A 22,500-nucleotide genomic window follows, 5' to 3' on the forward strand; every position below is an offset into this window, starting at 1 on the left:
ATTTGCGGGTGGGGGTAGGCATATCTGAAACCCCCTCCCTCTGTTACTTGTGTGTGTATAAATATATATAAATATATATATATATATATATATATATATATATATATATATATATATATTAACTGAAAGATCACACTACAATGGGGAAAGGACAAATTCCTTGAACCTCACTGTACCACAATTTCAGCATGACAAAGCCACTAAGGTGTGTGCGTGTTGTATGTGTGTGTGTGTGTGTGTGTGTGTGTGTGTGTGTGTGTGTGTGTGTGTGTGTGTGTGTGTGTGTGTGTGCATGTGTGTGTATAAAACAAATCCTTTGAGTGGGGTGCAATAGTTTTCCAGCCTCAGGAGGTATGACCGCAGTACTGCCCAGATCATCTTTCTTGGGACCTTGTCATATGCTTTCTCCAAGTCTAGGAATGCACAGTTGGACTCTCTCCTCATCTCTAGCTTCTTCTCAAGTGTCTGTCTCAGTGCAAGCATTGGGTCAATTGTGCTGCATCCTGATCTGAATCTGAACTGCTCATCTCCCATCTTACATTCTACTACTCTGCATATCCGTTTATCAATCACCATCTCCAGAACTTTCATGCAATGTGATAGGAGTTTGATGCCTCTGTACTGGCCACAGTTGTGGATGTCACCTTTGTTCTTGTACACTGGCATGAGTATGCTTATTCTCCAGTCATCTGGGATACGCCTTTCTCTCCACACTGCTATTAGTACCCTCAGGAGCCATTTCTCCCCCATCTCACCCAACATCTTTATCATACATTATACTTTATCAGGCACACTGACGTCCCGCTCACCAGGCTGAACAAGGACAAGGTCATGGTGAGCTGCCTGTCGGGCGCTAGGATCCGCCACATAACACAAGCACTCAGGTCACTCCAAGGCAAGTAAAATATGACTCAGTCATTGTCCATGCTGGTGTGAATGACCTGAGACGTACCTCCCTGGACTACATGAAAAGAGACATATAGGAGCTCTCTGAGCATGTAGTCCAGGCCGGTATGACCCTGATCTTGAGTAGCATCTTACCCTCACCAAGAATGATGCCACAATATCAAGACAAGATGATCAATTTCAACAATTGGCTTAAGTATTGGTGTCATTCAAAGGGGATCCAATGCCTGTCAGCCTGGGATGACATGCTCGACAAGCCACGATGCTTCGCTAGGGACGGCTTGCACCTGTCACCCCTGGGCTTTCGGATATTGGCAAAGGCTCTTGCTACCCCCATAGTGCCTTTTTTAGGCAAGGCTCAAAAGACAAACCCACCTCCATAGGTATCACAAGGGATAAGAAACTAAGAGTAATGCTACTCAATGCCAGAAGTCTAAACCTCAAGATGCACGCACTTGAAACTCTCCTTAGCATGGAGAACATCGATATCTGTGCAGTAACAGAAACCTGGTTCAAGGCTCCCGAGAGCACCCCAGCACTACCAGGTTATACCTCATACCATGCTTTTCGGCCCCAAAACTTGGACCGAACCACAAAAGGAGGGAGTATCAATATTTGTCAAAGATACCCACACCTCCAGGTTGGTGGCACAGCATGAAGCATCAGAGACTATCCATGTGCAACTAACAGTGGGTAACACTGCCTTCCAGTTTATAGCCTGCTACATACCACCCTCCCAAACCCAGGAACCCCACTCGGCCTTCTTGAGAACACTGGAAAATATGAAGGTCTCTCCAAACACCATTATATTGGGCGACTTCAACTACCCAAACATAGACTGGGAGCATTACTCTAGCACCAACATCTTAGCCCAAAGGTTCCTAGAATTTATAAACTCAAATGCTATGGAACATCTTGTTACCACTCCCACAAGAGGGAAAACATACTGGACCTGATCATCACCAACATGGGGACTCTATGCTCCAGACCAGAAGTGTATCCCTCACTGGTAAGATCAGACCATAAACTAATCTCACTGGATATTCACATCCCGACCCCACCCCCTGCTCAGAATACCACAGTGAAAAACTTCTCTAAAGCAAATTTCACACTCCTCAAAACCGAGGTGGCATCCATCAAAGCCCCAGGGCCTGTGGAAAATATGGCCCAGATCACAGAATCCTTTATAAACGCATTCTATGAACACCTTCAGGAATGCATGGATCATGCAATCCCAAATAAAACCAAGACCCAATCCTCCAAAGGCAGATGTCCTGTCTGGTGGACCCAGCCATAAACAAACTATACAATAGAAGGAGGAAGCTACTACATGATAGAGCAAAATCCCAAAAAGGGAAGGCATCTCTGATCAGTATTAGCAAAAAACTATGGGCACTCATAAAATCATCTAAGGCCAGCCTAGAGAGAAAAAATTGCACAGGACACTAAGGATAATCACAAGGCTTTCTTTAGTTATGTTAGGAACCTTGGTGGGAATTCCCAGATATGCTCAGAATTAGTCCAAAATGACAAAAAATACACCGAACCCACGGACATTGCCAACATCCTAGCTGACAGGTTTAGTGCAAACTCCCCCCCCTCCCCACCAAAAGGGCAAATATCTATCCCAGCAGTGTACTGCCCCCCTGACATCTCAGATGCTCAGGTAAGAGCCGCCCTCTCCAAAGCAAAAAACACAGCATCAAGGGGACCAGACAGTGTCCCGGGCTGCGTCCTACATGAACTCCAAGAAGAGCTAAACCCAAACATAAAACTACTGTTCAATCTCAGCCTTACTACAGGATATGTACCCAAAGAGTGGCGTTCAGCAACAGTGGTCCCTCTCCACAAAAGTGGTGCCTCAATGGATCCTGGAAACTATCGCCCCATAAGCCTGACTAGCTTGGTCTGCAAAGCTATGGAAAGGATCATCATGGACCTCATAAATAAAGATATTGGGGACCTACAGACACTGGATCTTACCCAGTTCGGCTTTGTTAAGGGCAGATCCTGCCTCTTAAACCTGGTCGATTTCTTTGAAACAGTCACCAAGGCCCTTGACGAGGGGAAGGTGGTCCACACAGCCTACCTGGACCTCGCAAAAGCCTTCTATACAATACCCCACTTGGGCATTATAGATAAGCTCACCAGCTTAAATATAAACCCCTATGTCACTAGATGGGTTGCAAACTGGCTCAAGGACAGAACCCACATGGTTAGAATTGCTGGAGCCATGTCAGACTCCAAACCAGTTACAAGTGGCATCCCACAAGGCTCAGTCCTGGGACCTCTCTTGTTCGGTACATATTTCTTGGAGGTACAGGCCAACATGGAAGGACTGTGGCTGACCAAGTTCGCAGATGACTGCAAACTGGGTGCCATAATTGACTCTCCAGCCGACACAAGCATCCTCCAAAAGGGCCTCATAGAAACAGACAACTGGTGCCAGAGCCATGGCCTCAAGCTAAATGCCAAAAAGTGTATAGTCATCCCCTTTGGCAATAACAATGTGCCCACAAATTACCACATAGGTGGTAATCCATTAAGTACGGAAGAAGTAATTAGGGACCTGGGGACCCAAGTTGATAGCAATCTCTCATTTGACAACCACGTGGCCAAAGTGGTTAGAAAAACATTTTATATAGGTCACCTAATCATGAAGGGATTCACATCTAGATCAGGGTAGGTCATCGTGCCTCTTTACTCATCCCTCATCAGGCCCATAATTGAGTACAATGCCTCTTTTGGGATGTACCTTACCAGACACCTGCAGCAACTGGAAAGACCCCAAAAGTACCTCACCAAGAGGATCAAAGGGCTCAAACAGATGCCATATGCTGCCCGGTTAAAGAAACTCCAGCTCTACTCAGTGGCATACAGATTCTGCTCAGAGGCAATCTGTGCCTGATGTATAAAGCCTTGTCCAACCCGGAATTAATGGACATGCTGCACCTCAGAAAATCCAAATCTCATCGAGCTATGCGCTCGAGAGACTTGAACCTCAGCACTGAAATTAATAGGACATGCTGGAGGGACAATTTCATAACCCAGAGGCTCCCTTCACTCTGGAATAAAATCCCAGTCCAGGTTAGGCAGAGTCCCTCATTGACTCTCTTCAAGAGGAATCTTGATGAGTGGATGGGAGATCATAGGTTTACCCTGGGTATCACTTCTGAGTCACTGTTAGACAGAGGCACAGTAAACTAAACCTCGAAAAAGGGCATAGCAAAATTCATTTAAAATGGGTGGCGAAAGCCAAACACACTCTGGCTAGGCTTATAAATGCCCTAGGGCAGATAGCCTAGTATGAACCTATGAACCTATGATGTTTTCCACTCTTAAGGAAAAACATTAAACTACTGTGAAAATGGTATTTCATGAGCAATGAAATTGCTGATTGAAACTCCTTAGATTCAGGAAAAACAACCTGCAAACTGCAGACAAGCTCATTTGTGACTTTAAAATAATCAAGCACTTATGACTTGTTTAGAAACTGATACTTAGGAAGCTTGGATATTTTTCAATAAAAAAAAGTATCATTGGTGGATTACAATGACAGCCGTTCATATAGTCTTAAATTAAATCAGGAAGATGAATTCAGATAAAAGTGAATTTATGCATGTTCCCCCAGAAATGTGTAGGGAGGAGGGGGCTCATGGTGTGAAAACCACCCAGGGTCCAAAGTACTCTTAATCCATAGCACTGATGATCAGCCATCTTTGGATGTGAAATATGGCTAGGTAAGTGAATGAATTTGTCAGGCCATCTGGCCATAAGGACTTTGCGTAACAGTTGTATAGCTCTGTCACTAACAGAAACTTGTAATGCTGGCAGTTTCTAATCTGTAACTGGTTTATCATTCATGACCAACAAAAATTTTAAGTCTTTCTCTAGCAAAATGTCCTAAATATGCTCCAATTATGTCTATTTTTATGGTTTATACTGTACCTTAAAGTCATACTTCTGATGAGCAAAGAATGATCTCTGTCATCTAACTGATAACTTACATATGACTCTTTGGAAAATACTCTATAAAAGCTTAAGGTCACAGTGCTTCCTTGTCTGCAGTCATAATGTTGACGTCCAAACACAGTATCAAGCATTTCCTTCTCTATATGGTTTGTCATAATTTTTATGGTGTTTACAGACACAAGGTACAAGGTTTGATTTTTATCCTTGGGACAGGAAATGTGGCTAGACCTATAATGGACCATGAGGGCAGATAGCTTAGTACTAACCTATGAACCTATACCATGTGTTCGGTTTTATTAGCACCCAGGGCATAGGTCATGGGCTTACTCTTCTTCAGTAGTACGCATTGCTCCTAACCCTTTCTGCTTCATATCCACTAGTAATGTAATTCATAATAATATATTGTGGTACTTTCGTTGATGCAGTAGTTACTAGGCTTTTTAATAGCTGAGTGCTTTTAGTTTGATTCTCTGACCAACTCTATACTGCACCATGCCCTAGCAGCTTTCTTGGAGAGCTGTCTCTAAAGGTTGCAAGATAACATGTTATTTTTAGGACTGATTGTAGTATTGACAAATTGTTGTGCTGCAGGTATGTTATATATAAAAGCATTTTGATATATGTTGTTTCCCCATTAAATACTTCTGTATATAGTATTTGAAAACATATTAAATAAAGGTGGACATTCCTGTTGCTGCTACACTGCACCAGTGATAAAATGCACTAAAATCCCCTCACTTCACTGCAAAACTCCAGTGCTCTACGAGCTATGTTTCAGCATTGAGGAAATGCTTGTTATGAACGATGTTGCTGACTGAATGAGGCTGGACACCCTGTCATGCCCTTTGACAACCACATATTTTCCTCTATATAGCCACCCCATCTTTCACAGCATTTCCTTCCCTTCAATGCAGTTCACCCTCTTTCAACTGCTTCATTTAGGAAGGACCCCTCTGGCTGCAAATATCCATAAAGACTCATTTAGGAAGGACCCCTCTGGCTGCAAAGATCCATGCAGTGGTTCTGACTGAATGTTACCTCCCCATGCATGTGCCATCATCAGACTGACTAAATTTAGCTGTGAGGGCATGGCTTGAGGTCTGACTTGGCTAATGTTAAGTACAGACTAGAACCCATGACACAATGCTTCATCCATTTGATCACACATAATGCACTATGAAGCCCACACATCCTAGCTCCTTATCGTTCCACTATCTGGTGCTGGATTGGCTCTGAGTATCAGCTTTGAAGGGATAATTCGTATGGAGATATTTGATGGTCATATTATTGGTCTGTGCATTGTCGGGTCAATGTGGGCATGTGAAATGATCAAAAAGCTATTACGATGTTATGCTTCCGAGATTTGGGGAACTAATTTAACAGCATGATATTACAGACTCTGGATTGATGGACTAAGAAATAACCTCTGTCTTCAATGAGATTGATGAAACCATTGTGATCTCCACTAAAACACTTTCTACCCTTGAGACTGTATCTTTCAGAATAAGAGAGCATAAACATCTGATGATGTAGCCTGTAGGATGACATGACAACCTAGGAGCTTACCAGAGCTTTTAAGGTTCAGATTAAAAGTAGAGTTTTTTTTTTCTTAATAGTATTTCATGCTTCCAAAACAAAGTGTCTTATTGCTTTTCTAATAAAAATCTGTATTTTTTACCAGTCGGGACAGTAGCACAGCAGGTAGTGTTGTTCTTTCACAGCAAGAGGTTCTCTGGTTTGAGTTTTGGCTGGGGAGCACTCTGTGTGTCCTCATGTCATCTTTGTGTTTATGTGTGTTTTCTCCAGCTGTCTGGTTTCCTCCCACATTCAAAAATATGCAGTCGGTGGACTGGACACACTAAATTGACCATAAGTGTGTGAGCGTGCTTGTGTGTGGCATGGAAGAACAACAGTGGCAGAGTTAGCCACTCAGCAGTGTGAACATTGGCTGTAGGTGATTATCAGTGTTGAAGTTGCACCCCAACCCCATGTGCAAAAATGGAAAAAAAAAAAGGTTATGGATAGATGGATGGATATAATTTACCAGTTCTTGCTTTGTTCCAAGAAACTGTGACTCCTTCTAGCAGATGGAAAAAGTCTTGGCTGAAAAGTCTCAACATTAAAACATAGCTCTTTCAACAGTCTGAGTTTCCTAGAAAAACAAATGCCTAATATATTGTCTTATTGAACATACTCCCTTCACACAATAACAATGTTTTAGATTTAAAAGCTGTAGCAAAACTACTAGACTACTTAAACTAGAAATATAACTGGACTTATTATCCAGGGAATATGTACTGTTAACTAACTACCTGTATGACACATAGAGAAGGAACCACGATTGCTTCCATGCTACCCAAGTTTAACAGACTGGTCCCCTGTTGAATGAATAATAATAAAGAGTCAACATCAGCTGCACATCTCTGGAGGTATTCTGAACCCAGGAGTAGCAGCTGAAAGATAATCAGTTATATACTAGGACCCAAACAGGAAGTTGTAGCTACCAAGAAGAATGTGTGACCTTTAGTTATGACAAGATTTTTTGAAAGCATGCATCCATGTTATGGCCATCACAGCAGGCATTGTACAGTACTTACTTTGGTTCCAGAAGAAGAGGGACTACAGCATAGCAGGACAAGCTGGTTATGTGAGGATGCCTGATGGTGCAGGTAGGATGGGGAGCAGAATGGTATGAGGGAAAACAGGATAGAGGGACACATAGGAGATAGATACCATCCCACATCTAAAACAAATGCAGTCGTACCTGCTCAAATAGATAGTTTTTAGAGAAGCAATTGTAGAAATAGCCAACAAATCTATGGCTACCCTGACAATGCTGAGAGTGTAGATGTAAGTTTTTTTTTCAAGCATGGTTACCTGAAATACTCAATTTACTAGAACCATTTTTTTTTCCTGAATGTGAAGTTACACAGATGATTTATGCCAAAGCTCAGAGAAAAACTATCCCCGGCTTGCCGTATACCTTTTGTGCTGATGTTACTCACAGAGAATGGCCAGTCCAACATGCTGTATGGCTGCATCATCCTGACCGATGCCTGGCACTTTAGCACAGGCTTAGTACAATACAATGCTAATATGCTTCATTTTGTAGTCTTGGATTGGATTCCCTCACTCTTCAACAACAGACTGAGTTAATGTGAACAAGTCACTTAAAACCAGACATGCCTCTGTGTTACCATGAATACAAGCACTTTTGCTGTGTGGGTTTACATAGTTAAGAAATAAATATTGTAAATACATTCCTGTAAAGTTTCTAGACTCATGACCACAACTAGTGTACCCCAATTTGGATTACTTTAAATATTCGTCACTGCATCTTCTGTAAAGCTGCCAAGTAAAACACTTCACAACCGTATACACAACCATACAGATAGATGCAAGTTACCATTTTGTTCACCTCATTATCTCATAATTAGTCAATTTCACTTTAACCTTACATCTCATGGCAAACTTAACTCATTTTTTCCTTATAACTGCATCTCCAGTCTAGGACACTGAATTGCCTTTTATTATAGGTTACTTATTAACGCAAAAATAATTATTCTTATATTGAAAGCAATTTAGTAGGCAATAGTTTGCTTTGGAGAAATTTTTCATTTTTTTACTCCTGTGAAGCTGTTAGGTTTGATCTTTACTATGGCAACATACAGGGGGTAGTGCAGTGACCCCCCCATGTTGGTGTGCACTAGGTCCAGGATGTTTGAGCCCCTTGTAGGGGTGCAGACCAACTGTTCCAGGGCATTTGAATTAACAAGTCTAGGAACCAAGTAGCAATCGTGTTTGTGCTCATGTAAGTCGCCCAGTCAATGGAAGGATAGTTGAAACCTCACATGACCAAGGTATTTGGTTGTATACTGAGCAACTCTAACAAGTCCAGGCAGGCAGTGTGCTTCTCTTGGCTCATGGTAGGGACCTGTAGTTAGCAATGATGTGGAGGGGTATTTTGCCTGTAGTTATTTGGACCTGAAGTAGTTCAAAAGAGTCGTACTGTTTCACCAGTCTTGAGGTGCATTTGAATTTAATGAAGATGGATACACCACTGGTTCTTTCATGCTTGATTTGGGGTCTGAATGTGTGAAAGGCATTATAGTCTTGTACAGCTAGGGTGCTGTCAGCAGCTTTGAACCAAGTCTCAGTGACTGCACAAACGTCAGCATTTTCCAAGGAGAGGTGCTTTCATGGAGAGCAGTTTACCATTTCAGCTCCTAGCATTAAGCAGCATGACCTTGAGTTTGTCTTTAGTGGATTTCTTAACATTGGAAGTTTTGTTGTTTGGACATTGCCTAAAAAAGGCACTATGGGAGAGGCAAGCATCTTTGCCAGTATCTGAAAACCTTGAGGAGACAAGCGAAGGCCATCTCTGGCAAAGCAGCATGGACTGTTGACAATGCCTTCCCAGGCAGATAGATACTGGATACCCCTGGAGTGACACCAGAAGCTGAGCCAATTATAGAAATCAATCATTTTTTGTCTGTATTGTGGCATCATCCTGGGTGAAGGTAGAATGCTGCTTAGGACTAGGGACATACCTGCTTGGGACACATAATCTGAGAGTTTGGTGATGTCTCTCTTCATACAGTCCACAAGGGTACGTTTCAAGTCATTCACACCAACATGTACTATGACAAGACTCATAATGGTACTTGTTGCTGAGTGACTTGAGTGCGTGTTTGATTTCATGGATCCTGGCACCTGACAGGCAGCTAACTGTGACCTTCTCCTTGCTCAACCTGGTGATTGGGACATCTGTGTGTCTCACTATTGAATCGCCTGTGACCAGTACATTAGGTTTTAAGGTATTTTGTCTTAGCGGGTAAATTGTTGAGACACTATGTGTGTTATGTGTAGCAATGGAGTATGTTCGTGTACCAGTATATGCATGCTGTTTGCACTTGGGAGTTCTCTGGTCTTTTGGTAGGCTCTTAGTGAGTACCTTCAAGTGTGTAGGTTTATGTGTCTTGACCTTGTCTTGTGTGAGAAGGGAGATATCTGTGCTGACAACCTGTTGTATATCTTTTATATTGTTATGTGAAAGGACTGATTCTAATTTCATGGTATAGTTACATCTCTCACATGCTGTGTTTGTTTGCTTTAGGAACTAGTGGTTGTCAGTCTATATTAGCAATGACTACATTGCCTGAGGATGCCCAAGTCAATCAGATTGGCTGGAGAAATGGTGTGAAATTGTCCATCAATTATGGAGGCTATATAGTGTAGTGACATTTGGGGATGGGCTAGATGGAACAGGGTTTGCTGTGAGACTAACAAAGATGGCTGTTCTGTGGAGGGCTGAGTATAGATGACTGTGTCAATATCTCCAAATGCACAACTGAGTTGCTCGCTAGGTAGCAGTGCGCAACTGTGTTGTGCACAGAGAGGAGGTGGAGCTAAGGAGGTTCTCTAGCAGATGTTAAGGGAAAATTGTGTTCCTTAAGTATTTGATTCTATACACAGCAGCACTAAACCCTGCAGTATGGTGCACAGCTTAAACACAAGTGAAGTTAAACAGTTTTGACACAAATTAAACAACAGGAAAGCCCCAAACTGAGCCTTTTTCCAGCAGTCTCCAACTTAGATGGGTCTTGGGCTACACACTTCTGCCAAGAAGGTTCAGGAGGACCTTCTTAATGTAGGATGGCTGGTTTTATTGTGCATGTAATACCAAACAGCCTAGATTAATCAAATCTGAATCTAGCTTATACTATGAATCACAGAAGTACTAGAAATTCAAAGTGCAACAGTCACAGCAGTAAAAACAGTAGAAATGAAGCAGCAATTAAGGAAAATACAGTTCAAAAAGTACAATGCAAGCTTAAAATATACTTATTTTTTGTTCAACACAGTGGATGCCTTGGATTTAGTTCAGATTAACTTCAGATCTCTTTCTCAGGCAGCTCTACAGGCAATATACCCTTCCAACCAGACACAGACATAATTGGTCTTGTTCATAATTCCAATCCTTTTACTATAATTTATCTGTAGTAGTTCAGAAATCCTTCACTGTGGCTCAACTAATTTCCAAAGACATCTTGTACAGATCCAACAAAATTAATACCTCTTTATTCATCTCTTATCAAACCCATTACTGAATCCAGTACCCTTTTGGCATGTATTTGTAGAAACATATCACTCGACTTTCAAAGATTCCTAATTAAAAAGATCAGTGGCCTCAAGCCCTCTGTTATGTGTGCAGACAGACAGACAGGTGGTCACCCCTTTCACATTACTTGACCTTCTCTAGGACTGCTGATCTCTGTCTATCCTTCTGAGCCCTAAAATACACACGTCTCCATAACATCCTATTCTTTCACTTAACAAACGGTTCTTCAAATATCATCTTTCATCAACAAATAAATAAGACATGTTAGCATGATAAATATATAATCCAATGTATATCCGTCTTTGGAACAGAATTTCACTGGAACATATCAAGCAGAGTAACACCCTTGCCACCATCAAGCTAAACCTAGTTAATTGAATGGTACCTTCAAATTCTTCCATCTGATAACTTGTATTGCCCTCCTTAAGGACTGAAAGAGGTTTGGAATATTTTTTTACTTGCTAGGCTTTTAATATGCTGTTGACTGATTGCTTACTCATGTCTCTGCAAGTTTCACTTGCTCTCTTCAGCATCATGTGCATTAATATATATTTTATGACATCTAAACAATCAGAATAATTATTTCTAGTCTAGAATATGTTCTATGGACTGTGGTTTGTAAATCATGTTGCCTTCTACTGGTAGTTAACTACAGTGTCTGTATTTGTCATTTACTTTTCCATTTGGCTCAAACTAGCCACTGGCCTGAATCAAATCTAAAAATAGCCATCAGTGATCAGCATTGCTATATTTGTTGAATAGAGAAATAGAATTAAGTTTTTCTTGATACATTTGCAATATGTATACTAGATATGTATTGCTTTATAGGTCGTCTCTTAGAAAAGGAAATTTATATGCTTAATGGCAGTACTTGGTCGAGAAAGCAATGTAGATAAATAAATAAATAATGATAATAGTATGATGGCTTAAAGAGATTGTGCAGATTTAGAATCCTTTTAGGGTTAGTGCTGGTGACTGTTAATTCATATTTTTGAAATGCACATTGGAAAATTACAGACATTCTGGATATATTTAAATAAATAATCTTCCCTTCACTCACCAGTAAATAGAAATGGTATTTTATCTAAAACGTAGAAACCTTAGTCTATAAAATAAATAGTTTACTTCCTGTGGCACAGCAGGAGAGATGTAGCTCTGGGTGACCCTGGTGAGTTCATTTAGCACCTGAGCACTGGAGTCCAGGTGTGGAGGGTTAGGAAGGGGCTGAAGCCATTGACTTGCCCATTCTGGGATGAAGGATGGTGTTTTTTCATGAGATCTGGCAGTCCCTCAGTGATGGGGCTAGGGGGCTAGGGCCATAATGGCACAACAGATAGGTGGTGGATTCATCATTCGGGGGGGGGGTTAATTGACAATACTCGTGATGGTGTGAGAGATGTCAGTTAGCCACATCCAGTTAGAGCATATCAGAAATTCCTCACTGTTATGTGATGCTGCCATGTTGCTCCACTCCACACATCCCCTTCTCCTTCCAAACCAGCTGTTGACTGTAGCAGTCCTAGCCATGAGAGAGATGACAGGGGGTATCAGGGGTAGTATCAGGGACACCTGAAGTAGGAGCAATTGTAGCAACACCTATCCGCTGATGGTCAGCTGGGTTGGTACATGAAGAAAAGGAGAAAGAAAGAAAATATTTTCCCCTTGAAGAATTCTGTGATGGACTCTGTAGTAGTTCAGTGGAATAGTGGGTTGTACAACTTCCATTTCACTCTAACTTTGTAATGAACTAACAACATATTTTTTCTTCTTGTTGCAGGGTCCTCGAGGTTTGCAGGGTTCTTTTGGACCACCTGGGAAGTCTGGGAAAAGGGTAAGATGAATAAATTAACAGCAAAAACAGATATCTGTTCTATGGTTTTTAAATGTGTTAAGAACTAGAAAAAGACATTTTACTAATATGCCTGTGAATTTATGACCTGGGATGTTAAATAAATAAATAAAAAACAGTAAAACGGGGTATATATTTGCTATTGCTGATATGAAACAGTAATTCAGAATTAGGGTGAGTGTCTTTTTACCTGTAAAGTAATTGTCTTAGAAAACAGTTTTTCCTGATAGTAATGCCAGTTATTCAAGCATTGGACTACTTTCACATATAAATCATTTTATTCAGATGTGTTCTTGTTGTTGAAAAAGTGTGCTTTTATTCTTAGCACAGTTGGGGAATTGGAACAGCCAAAACTTAATGATTGTTATACCGAGAGTTCCAGGCCAAGAAAAAAAAAAGTCATATTGTGTTCAGCCAATCTGAAATTAGAGGACTAAACACAGAGACAGTTCAGTTCAAGAAGGGGTGTCTGAGGGTTCTAATGGCAGAGCACATGCAGGACTCTGAGCACCCAAATCTCAGTAAAGAAGGTTAATATTTATTGCTTAATATTACATAATGATGTACGTGAACCAGCATATAAATTATCATTGTAACTATCTATAGCAAATAGCATCTAAATAGTGAATGACACTAATTGTCATGAAATTTATACTCGCATTTAGTTGATGTTAACTGACTTTATAATGCTCTGTTGATTCCTACTGCTGTGATTTTAATATTTATCTGCTGTTATGTATTGCTTTTTTGCTTTTGTACTTCACACGTAGATGTTAAAAATGTATTAAATATTCTTTATTTTCTGCTGAGTTGACCCTGGAGCAGGTTTATTTGGATGAGTGTTTTGTCCAGGTAAACAATATTAAATCAACAAATAAATTTTGACACACACACACACAAGAATTAAAATGAAAGTACTGATTATAAAACCTTTTAACTTAAAGGTTACAATACGAAATTTCTACTTAGAAGTAAAACAGAAGTGTGGTTGTTTTTCACAGTCTGTGTTGGGTATTTTTGTGCTCATTGACTATAGATCTCGCTCATGATAATGCAATGCTAGGCCTAGTAGTTAGGCTGAAGGTAGCACTGGCAATATTGCTATAGTTCTTCTGGGATACATTCAGATGTTGTACTGTGTGTGTCTTGCATGCACAATGAACAAGAGACATACCAAATTAAGAAGGGTCTCCTGATATTAAAAATAATATGTTTAAACCATTACTTCAAGCAAGGTGAACAGTGGTCAGAGTCATGGCATGGTGTAAATAAATGAAGCACATCATTAAAAGGCAACAGTAAGCTACTTTGTCTCTTAGACACACACACACACACACACACACACACACACACACACACACACACACACACACACACACACACACACACACACACACACACACAAACACACACACACACACACACACCAAAACAAAACCATGAGTAAAAGAACTGAATGACTTTTCTGTATCCCTAAGGAATAGATGAAATGCTAATGGGTAGTTATATGGCTAATGGCCCCAGGGGGCTTTATTTAAATCTAACCATGCTTCGCAAATGTAAAAATTAAACCATGTACTTTGTACCTGCAAAGTAGATACCTTATCCATTGTGCCAATACCCAATACCCACTAGTAATGAAGAAAACCACCAGAATATAGAAGTAGATTAATCCAAATGTGGTCAGAAAAACTATGCAAAGAGAAGAATAAGTAAGAAGAACAGAAAAATAAAATAATGAATGATGTACATGAAGGGCATGGATGGGCAAATGATGCTTCATGGGACTCTGAAAAGAGAAGATAATTTAGCAATATTTCATGATTGGTGTGGGTATATTAGGATTTACCCATGGCTGGCATGGTTTGATTATGAGGGCAGAGTAGTGCTCTTCAGCCTACTTGTGGTACTGTGGAGCATCTAAGATGTGCACTGCACATGCTCTATCTACAGTAAGATGGCACTGCACATGCTCTGTCTACAGTAAGATGGCACTGCACATGCTCTGTCTACAGTAAGATGGCGCTGCACATGCTCTGTCTACAGTAAGATGGCACTGCACATGCTCTGTCTACACTAAGACGTTTCTAGGTATGCACTGTGCAATGTGAGTGTCTTGTACGGGCACTCCACTCCAGACATGCAGAACATTTTTTTCTTCTCATAGAAGAAAACTAGTGTAAATTTCATTTAAGAAAAAAGTTTCAAGTGGCATAGAGAAAATATGTTCAGTAAAAAAAATTGTTTACATGTGCAATCAGCATACTAACTGATCTGTCCAATCAGTATGCATGTTTTTGAATATTTAACTAGTTGCAGAAGAATGGAGTGAAAGACAACAGCTAGGAAGAATAGTTTTCCTTTCATGTGTATTTTCTGCAGAATCCATAACTCTGCATGATTTATGAAAAAAAATAAGACGCTCCACATGGGACAGAATAAAAAGAAAAAAGGTAGCTTGCAAAAGTCTGCAGAAGTGTGTATCATCAATCTGGCTGCTCTAAAACACTTTAGCAGCCAGAGTTACTTCTATTAGCATATGCTTGATTTATAATGAACACTTTTACTGGGTCATCCAATCAGTGTACAGGTTTTTGAATTATCTTTTATTGTATAATTAATAGTAATAGCAGATACTGGGAGATGGTTTTAGTTAAATGGAGATGCTAATTAGAAACTTTAAACGAGAATTGAAGAAAAAAATGCCATTTTCAAATTCTTCTTTTTTCTGAATTTTCTGCATAACTGAAGTAGGAGGCTGTGCCTGCATGTATTCATGGCAACAGAAGGAAAGGATCTATGATAACTTCTGGAGACAAGACAGAAAATATCAAGGCTTTGTGTTTTGAAATTCTTGCAGCAAAACAATGCAATATTACACGGGACAATATGTGTAGGGTGATTAATGAAAGTCATGCCTTGCAACAATGCCATATCATACCTCACCGGAGAGAAAGGGCTTGGCACCAAATGACTCAAAGGGGAACAGTGTGGCCTCTTAATGCACATGTGAAAGTCAGCAGAACACTGCTCAGTGACCCGGCAGTATGAATGAATGATTTATTTGTATTGTGACCTCTTTAAACTCATAGCACATTACAATTAACAACATGCAGTATGCAAACAGTAAATAAATAATTCATCTTTTATATCCCTCCCAACAAAAGCAGTGAGGAATGGCAAATTCTGACTTGCTTATAACAAGTTTTTATTCTTTACAAAATGGCCTATATAAGATAAGCATGTAACTGGCCTTGAGAAAAGAAAAGGATTCTGTATAAAACAAACTCCAAAATTATACCTTAAAATCTGACTACCACCAATGACAATAATGCTGAAGTTATCAGTTCTAAACTTCAAATCAATACTACTAAATCAATAAATATCATCTGTGTCTCCTCTCCTCCATAATATTAATATTATCAACACCCACATCCTTTCCTACCTATAACATAACAAACTCCTCAAACACTAGTCTAGGTAGACTCCCATATAACATATTTACTGTAACAGTAATAACCCTACCTCCCTTCCTCAATCAATTTGGCTGAACCAAAACAGCTCATCAATGGTCCTAATAAACTAATAAAACCAATAATTTTTTGACCCAGATGACCCTAGTGACCTACTACTCCTTATAAACTCACCAGATAGCATCCTTCCTTGACCCAGCAGACCTTACTCTATAACCTACAAACACTAACCTTACCTCTATTACTTCCACTGATAACACCATATTTACTCCTGATTTCTACAAAACTACTAGGTATTACTATTGACAATAATCTTAATTTTGACTGTCACACATCAATAAAACAAAAAAAGGAGTTAACAAAAGATTGGTCAAATCCTCTTTCCTTACACTAGTCCTTTGTCTGAGAAGAACTGTAATGGGAGATGTATCTAACCCCACATAGGTTAAATGCGTACTATAGATCTCCCATGTGGGCAGTAGATCCTCAGAAGCTCTTTGTAGAAATCCACATTGAAATAGAATTCTTTTGGAGGATAGATTTTTGTCTTCTGAAGTGACTTTGTTGAGAGAAATGGGTCAAGCCATGTCAGAACTGCTAAGACTGACATGAGCATGATACTGTGTCAGTGCTCATAGGATACATAGACATGCATAAACATGCACAGACACTGCACTGTCTCAATGCATAGCAGTAGACATAACATGGTACTGTCTCAGTGCATACAAACTGAAATAACATGGTAGTATGTTAGTACACATAGACTGGCATAAGCATGGTACTGTGTTACTGAACCCAAACAGGCATAAACACAGATCTGAATCAGTTTGCAAAGACATGCATAACCGTGGTACTATGTCAGTGTATATAGATTGGCATAAAATGTGGTACTGTATCATTGTGTAAACATAGGTGTAAACAACGTGTTATGTTAATGCACACAGGTTATCAAATGCAAAATAGTGCATCAGTCCGTATTGACAGAAATAAGTATGATACTATATCAGTGCATATAGGCAGGCATAAACATGCTAACTTTGTCAGTGCAATCAGCAAGAATAAACCTGTTGCCTTGTCATTGCACACAGGCAGGCATAATCATGGTATGGTGTCAGTACATGGAGATAGCATAAACATGGTATTGCATCACTGCATACTGACAGATATTGCAAGAACTTGGTAGAGAGGCAAGACGTTGGTGCTATGTCAGTGCACATTGACAGGCATAAATGTAGTACCATGTCAGTGCATGCAGGTAGGCACAGATACAGTACAATGTCAGGGCATACTAACAAGCATTAACATGTTACTTTGTCAGTGCACACAAAAAAGCATAAACATGGTACATCAGATCATACTCTGGACCTCTTAACCCTGTGGAAAGGTCATTCTTGGGCCTTGGTTATCTGTAAATGGTTATAACTTTAGTGTTGTTTGATCTGCCACTGACTCATAATTGCTTCAACATGGGTTAGCCTGTGTAGACAATCAGTGCAAGGACAGTGTGAACATTTGTAGTATGGATAATTTTGATAAATAGGACATTTCCACATTATGCCATACAGGTGACAAACCCCTACAGTCAGACACTGTTCGAAGGAATCTAAGCACTTTTTTTGGTAATTCATTGACTTTTAACCATAATTTATACACAGTAGTTTTGAAACCATTCTGGGTTATCTAATTTCTAAAGGCTATTCTTCTAGAGCCAAAGAAGTCTTACTTCCCTTTTACTCATATCTAGTTATATTTCATTGGCATGTATTTGTCTAAATCTATCACTCAAATTGAGAGACCTCAGAGAATCCTAACTAAAAGAGTTACAACCCTATTTCAGTACATGGCCTTTCACAGAGTCCTCTGTGGGGATCTACATCTAGATCCATTATAAGCCATGAAAGATCGACTATCCTTGACCTCCTATTCACTTGCAGAACATATGGTTTCTTAATACCTGGTTAAAAAAAGTAAACCTTCATCTACAGATAAATAAGACACACTGCCTTAATAAACTCATATCTCAACATGTTTCCCACTTCTGGAATAAATTTCATTACATGTCAAACAGAGTAGTATCCTTGCCACCTTCAATGTAAACCCAGATAGTTGGATGGGCAACATCAAATACTCCCCATGGTCTATCATGTGTTGCCCTTCTTGAAGCTGGAGAGAATGTTTGAATATGGCTTATTGGCTAGGCTTGTAATGGTCTGTAGGCTTATCGGCTAGTACTTAACTATGAGCCTAAACAGATATATATATATATATATATATATATATATATATATATATATATATATATATATATATATATATATATATATATATATAGAGTAAAGTTTCAGTAAATGCAGACCGATGGGAACATAATATGGTATCAGTGCACACAGGCATGCAGAAACATGAATATTGCAGCATCAAACCGAGGGAGTTATCTAGCATTGTTTAAAATATTGTAGCATGTTAATGTACCACAAAGTGATACGAACATGGTATTGGATGTACATAGACAGATGCGAGTATGAAACAACTTGCACACATATGGATGGACATAACTGGAACGTATGTAATAAGGTGTTAGTGCATACAAACAGATATTACTATGACATATGATATGACACTGTTTTCACATAGATAGTTGGGTAGCAGCTTTATATTCTGTGTCACTCAACAATATGGAAGTGTCTGAGCCTGGCCTGTGCACAGGTGGATGAAGTCCTGGCTGCAACTTAGATGACCTGAGTTTGAGTAGTGATCTTGACGGTGGAAGAGCTGGTGAAGGGAGGATGGGAGCTGTACACATTTCTCCTATCCTGGGGGAGAGGATGTGTTGGCTTCCAGCTAGCTGGTGTGCAATGATACAAGAAAAAGCTTGCATATAAGCAGCTACTTTACCCAGGATGATATAGGCTCTGGCTTCCCAGTCATTTATGGCAGCCCTCTCCTTTATATTTGACACAACATGTATGTGCTGATTGAGAGGGGTAGGAAGTCTGCGTAGTGATGCATTTGCTCACATCACAACCAGCGATGAGGTTAGGGACATAATAGAAATGCTGCCATAATGCATGCCTTAAATGAAATAGGTGGCTAAAATGAGTTGGTGATTTGTAGTTAGTGTCCATCTTGGGTAATCTGACAACTGGAGTTACTGCTGGGCTGCAGGCTTCACTGAGAATACTAAAGTCTGTTGTCATAGCTACCATATGGGGGTTCAGATGAAGATTACCAGACTCGCTGTGAAAGTGATAAGTTCAATGTCTGATCTCCGAATTTAGAGAAAATTAAAATGAGATTGCCTGTACCAGAAAGGGTGGTCACAGATGATGGGACCATTGCCACTTGGAGCTCTGTTTTCTCAGACTTGAGCACCCTATTCTGGTATTAAGAAGACTGAGGCGAGATGTTTGATTTACCGGAGAATGACTTTCTGTGATGTGAACTGTCCTAAAAAGATTCCTTTCATGCTTTTGTTCTTTTTTTCCTCACTGTGAGAGGATGATTTACCTACTTGCAGACTCCTACTTGGAGTTATGCCACTACTGTCTTTGCGTTTCTCATCAATACCAGCTAAATCTGATCAACCTGCACCCTGTTTTTGTACACTACAACAGTCAGCTTTGCTTCTAAGAGACAGATTTCTTAGAGGTAAGACCTTTTTTTCAGCATAGTGGAGTTAATCATTTGTAGGAGACATAGCACCAGATGCCCTGCTGGGGACACTGGCAAAAAAGGCATAAGAAGTGGATATCCTGCAGAACTATTTTGGTTATGCTAAATCTTTCTGACCAGTTGATTTTTGTAGAAATAAACATGGAGAGTCAAAAAAGTAAGGAACACAAGAAAGCACAAGCACTGGAAAAGTTTCAGGATTTTAATTACAACTTTCAGGTGCAAGACTAAACCATGTGCATAATTATCATTAAGGCACTGTAAGACATTTTATATATACATACAAATGCATACAGAGAAAAACATTGCAGGGAGGTAGGTAGAGTGGATGTATAGGGCATAACAGGGTGTAGAAGTAGGAAATACCTTAAATTATACATGTTTAACAAGATGGGAGAAGGGGAGAAGCCTATCTAGTCTGCACTTTAATTGCATTTAACATTCCATCTCCTCTTCAATTTTGTTTTCACCTCACCCTGTAAGTAGGCCTAGCTATCACAATACTGACTCCAGTTGCCAACCTGCAGAAGAGTCACTCATTTCTGTTCCATCCTCTCTTGAATGCATCTGTCGATTCCCATTCTGATAGTTCATTCTCCTGGGTCCAACACTATCTCTGCAAAAAAAAAGCGCTTTTGGAGATCTATGGTAGTCCCTACAGCTTGCCACCGTTGGTCTTCCTGTTCAAAATGAGCCCTTCTTGTCTTCCTGATGTCATGTTATATATCAGTATTATGCCCTCCCCAGCTCTTCTGGTCTCTAGTGAGAAGAGACTCAGCCCTTGTAGTCTCTATTAATATTCACCCCCTTCTCTATTTATGTGCAGTTCCGGGGGGCTTTCCTCACGACACCTTTTAGCAGACTGATGACTCATTCCTTTTATGGCTTCCAGATGAAGCCAGTAGCATTATTTTCCAATAATATAGTAAAATAAAAGCTGCCATGTAATGACAGGATTTAAAAGTAAAAAAGTCAGTGCTAGATAGTTCTCCTATTGCCTTTGAAATAACAATTGCTAATACCTTATTTTTTTTACAAACCTGCCCTTAATTTGACTTTAATAATCAACAAGGCATTAGGTTTTGGGGATTTGTATGTCCCTAATCTACCCCTTATCTACTGTGTTGTTTTCTTGACAACTGGGGTGTACTTCACTGGATGGCTAGGCCTTCTGGGACCAGACCACATTTTATAAGGGAGGGTACATGCATGGTGAGAGGAACAGCGGGGCTCTCTTTGTTTCTCAAGGTAGGCAAAGGTCATCCTTTTTCTATATTTATTATATGTATCCAAGCATTCAGGTACTGGTTAGCAGACTAGAGCAAGCCTAAATGACACACTTACTCCTACTGGTCTAGCCTGCTAATTGACATGTGTAAAGTAAGCATAATTCCCAACCTCTCCACGTTTAGTATTAATATTTAAAAATTAAAAGTGCCAAAAAGGGCATAATTTTTAAATTTTTCACAGTACAAGTTATTCCAATTCAAGATCCTGTGCAGTAAAGTGGTTTAGAATAGTTGTAAAGGCTTATTTTATTTATTTAATAAGGTATGTCCCCATAATCAGATCTGTCTTCACTGGAACTCAGAAAGTGTAGAAGGAGCAAGGCTAAATCTAAGGTGCCTAACAATAGCAGCTGAAAGGTATGAAAAAAACGCAAAAGATTATCACTGTGCTTCTTGTAACCAATCTGTATGAAAACACTCTTGTCCATGCTATAATCTCCTTTGTAGCAGCGCAGTAACCATTTGAAATGTTGGGACCCGCTAGACCTAGTCCCAAAATATGGAGACTGAATGGATGAAAGATCTGACTAACATATATTAAGTCTGGCATTTTTCAGAATATTCCCTTTTCTCTGTGGTATGGTAAGTTCAGAATTGGTATATATAAGTTTGGGGGTGTATAGGGGGCTTGTCCGGCACATAAGGAGTAAGGGGGGGATTGCCCACCTTGCAAGTAGAGCGATTTTTGAGATTCACTCTGCTCCTGTGTTTTTGGTCTTTTTTTTCAGCTTATTAGCACACAGCATTTCCAGTGCAGTGCTGACATTTTAGTAGGGAGCCTAGCAGCACATGTGAGTTTTTCACTTAAGTCAAGACTGTCAATTTCACATATTGCACTTTCCATTGAACCCAGTTACTCCTTCAAATGGAAAACATATAAAAATGAAGATACCATAGTTATAAAACGAATAATTCTGAATCCAGCAATTGAACTAGAGCAGGTCTTACCCCATAGTATGGTTAGTAATGGCTAAAAAATCATTAAGAAGGATGAAAAGGGTCAACAATGAAGGCCCTTGAAGGGAAAACAACTGTTCAAAGGTTATTTTCAATACCTTTTGAGTAGAGAATTCCACGTTTTACATTCTTCTTTATACACCTTATTGCTTGCAAACCTCTTCATTAAGTGATGTGATACCATGCCAACATGTTAGCAAATATAACTGTGGTTTCAACTTTAGCTATTCTTTGCTTATTCAAAATACATTTGTCTTCTTT

At 39.8% G+C, this 22,500-nt stretch overlaps 1 protein-coding gene across 1 annotated transcript in view; it reads left to right on the plus strand.

The window, feature by feature from the left end:
- The window catches only part of COL5A3 (collagen type V alpha 3 chain), a 1,727,233-nt gene that overhangs the window by 607,461 nt on the left and 1,097,272 nt on the right, over positions 1-22,500 (plus strand). The window contains exon 15 of the mRNA XM_044084684.1: positions 12,777-12,830. Coding sequence (XP_043940619.1) covers positions 12,777-12,830 — 54 coding nt within the window. The remainder of the gene's footprint in view (positions 1-12,776; positions 12,831-22,500) is intronic.

This window comes from Protopterus annectens, chromosome 9.part0 (genome assembly GCF_019279795.1).
Source record: "Protopterus annectens isolate FY-2018-M chromosome 9.part0, PAN1.0, whole genome shotgun sequence".
NCBI lineage: Eukaryota > Metazoa > Chordata > Ceratodontiformes > Protopteridae > Protopterus > Protopterus annectens.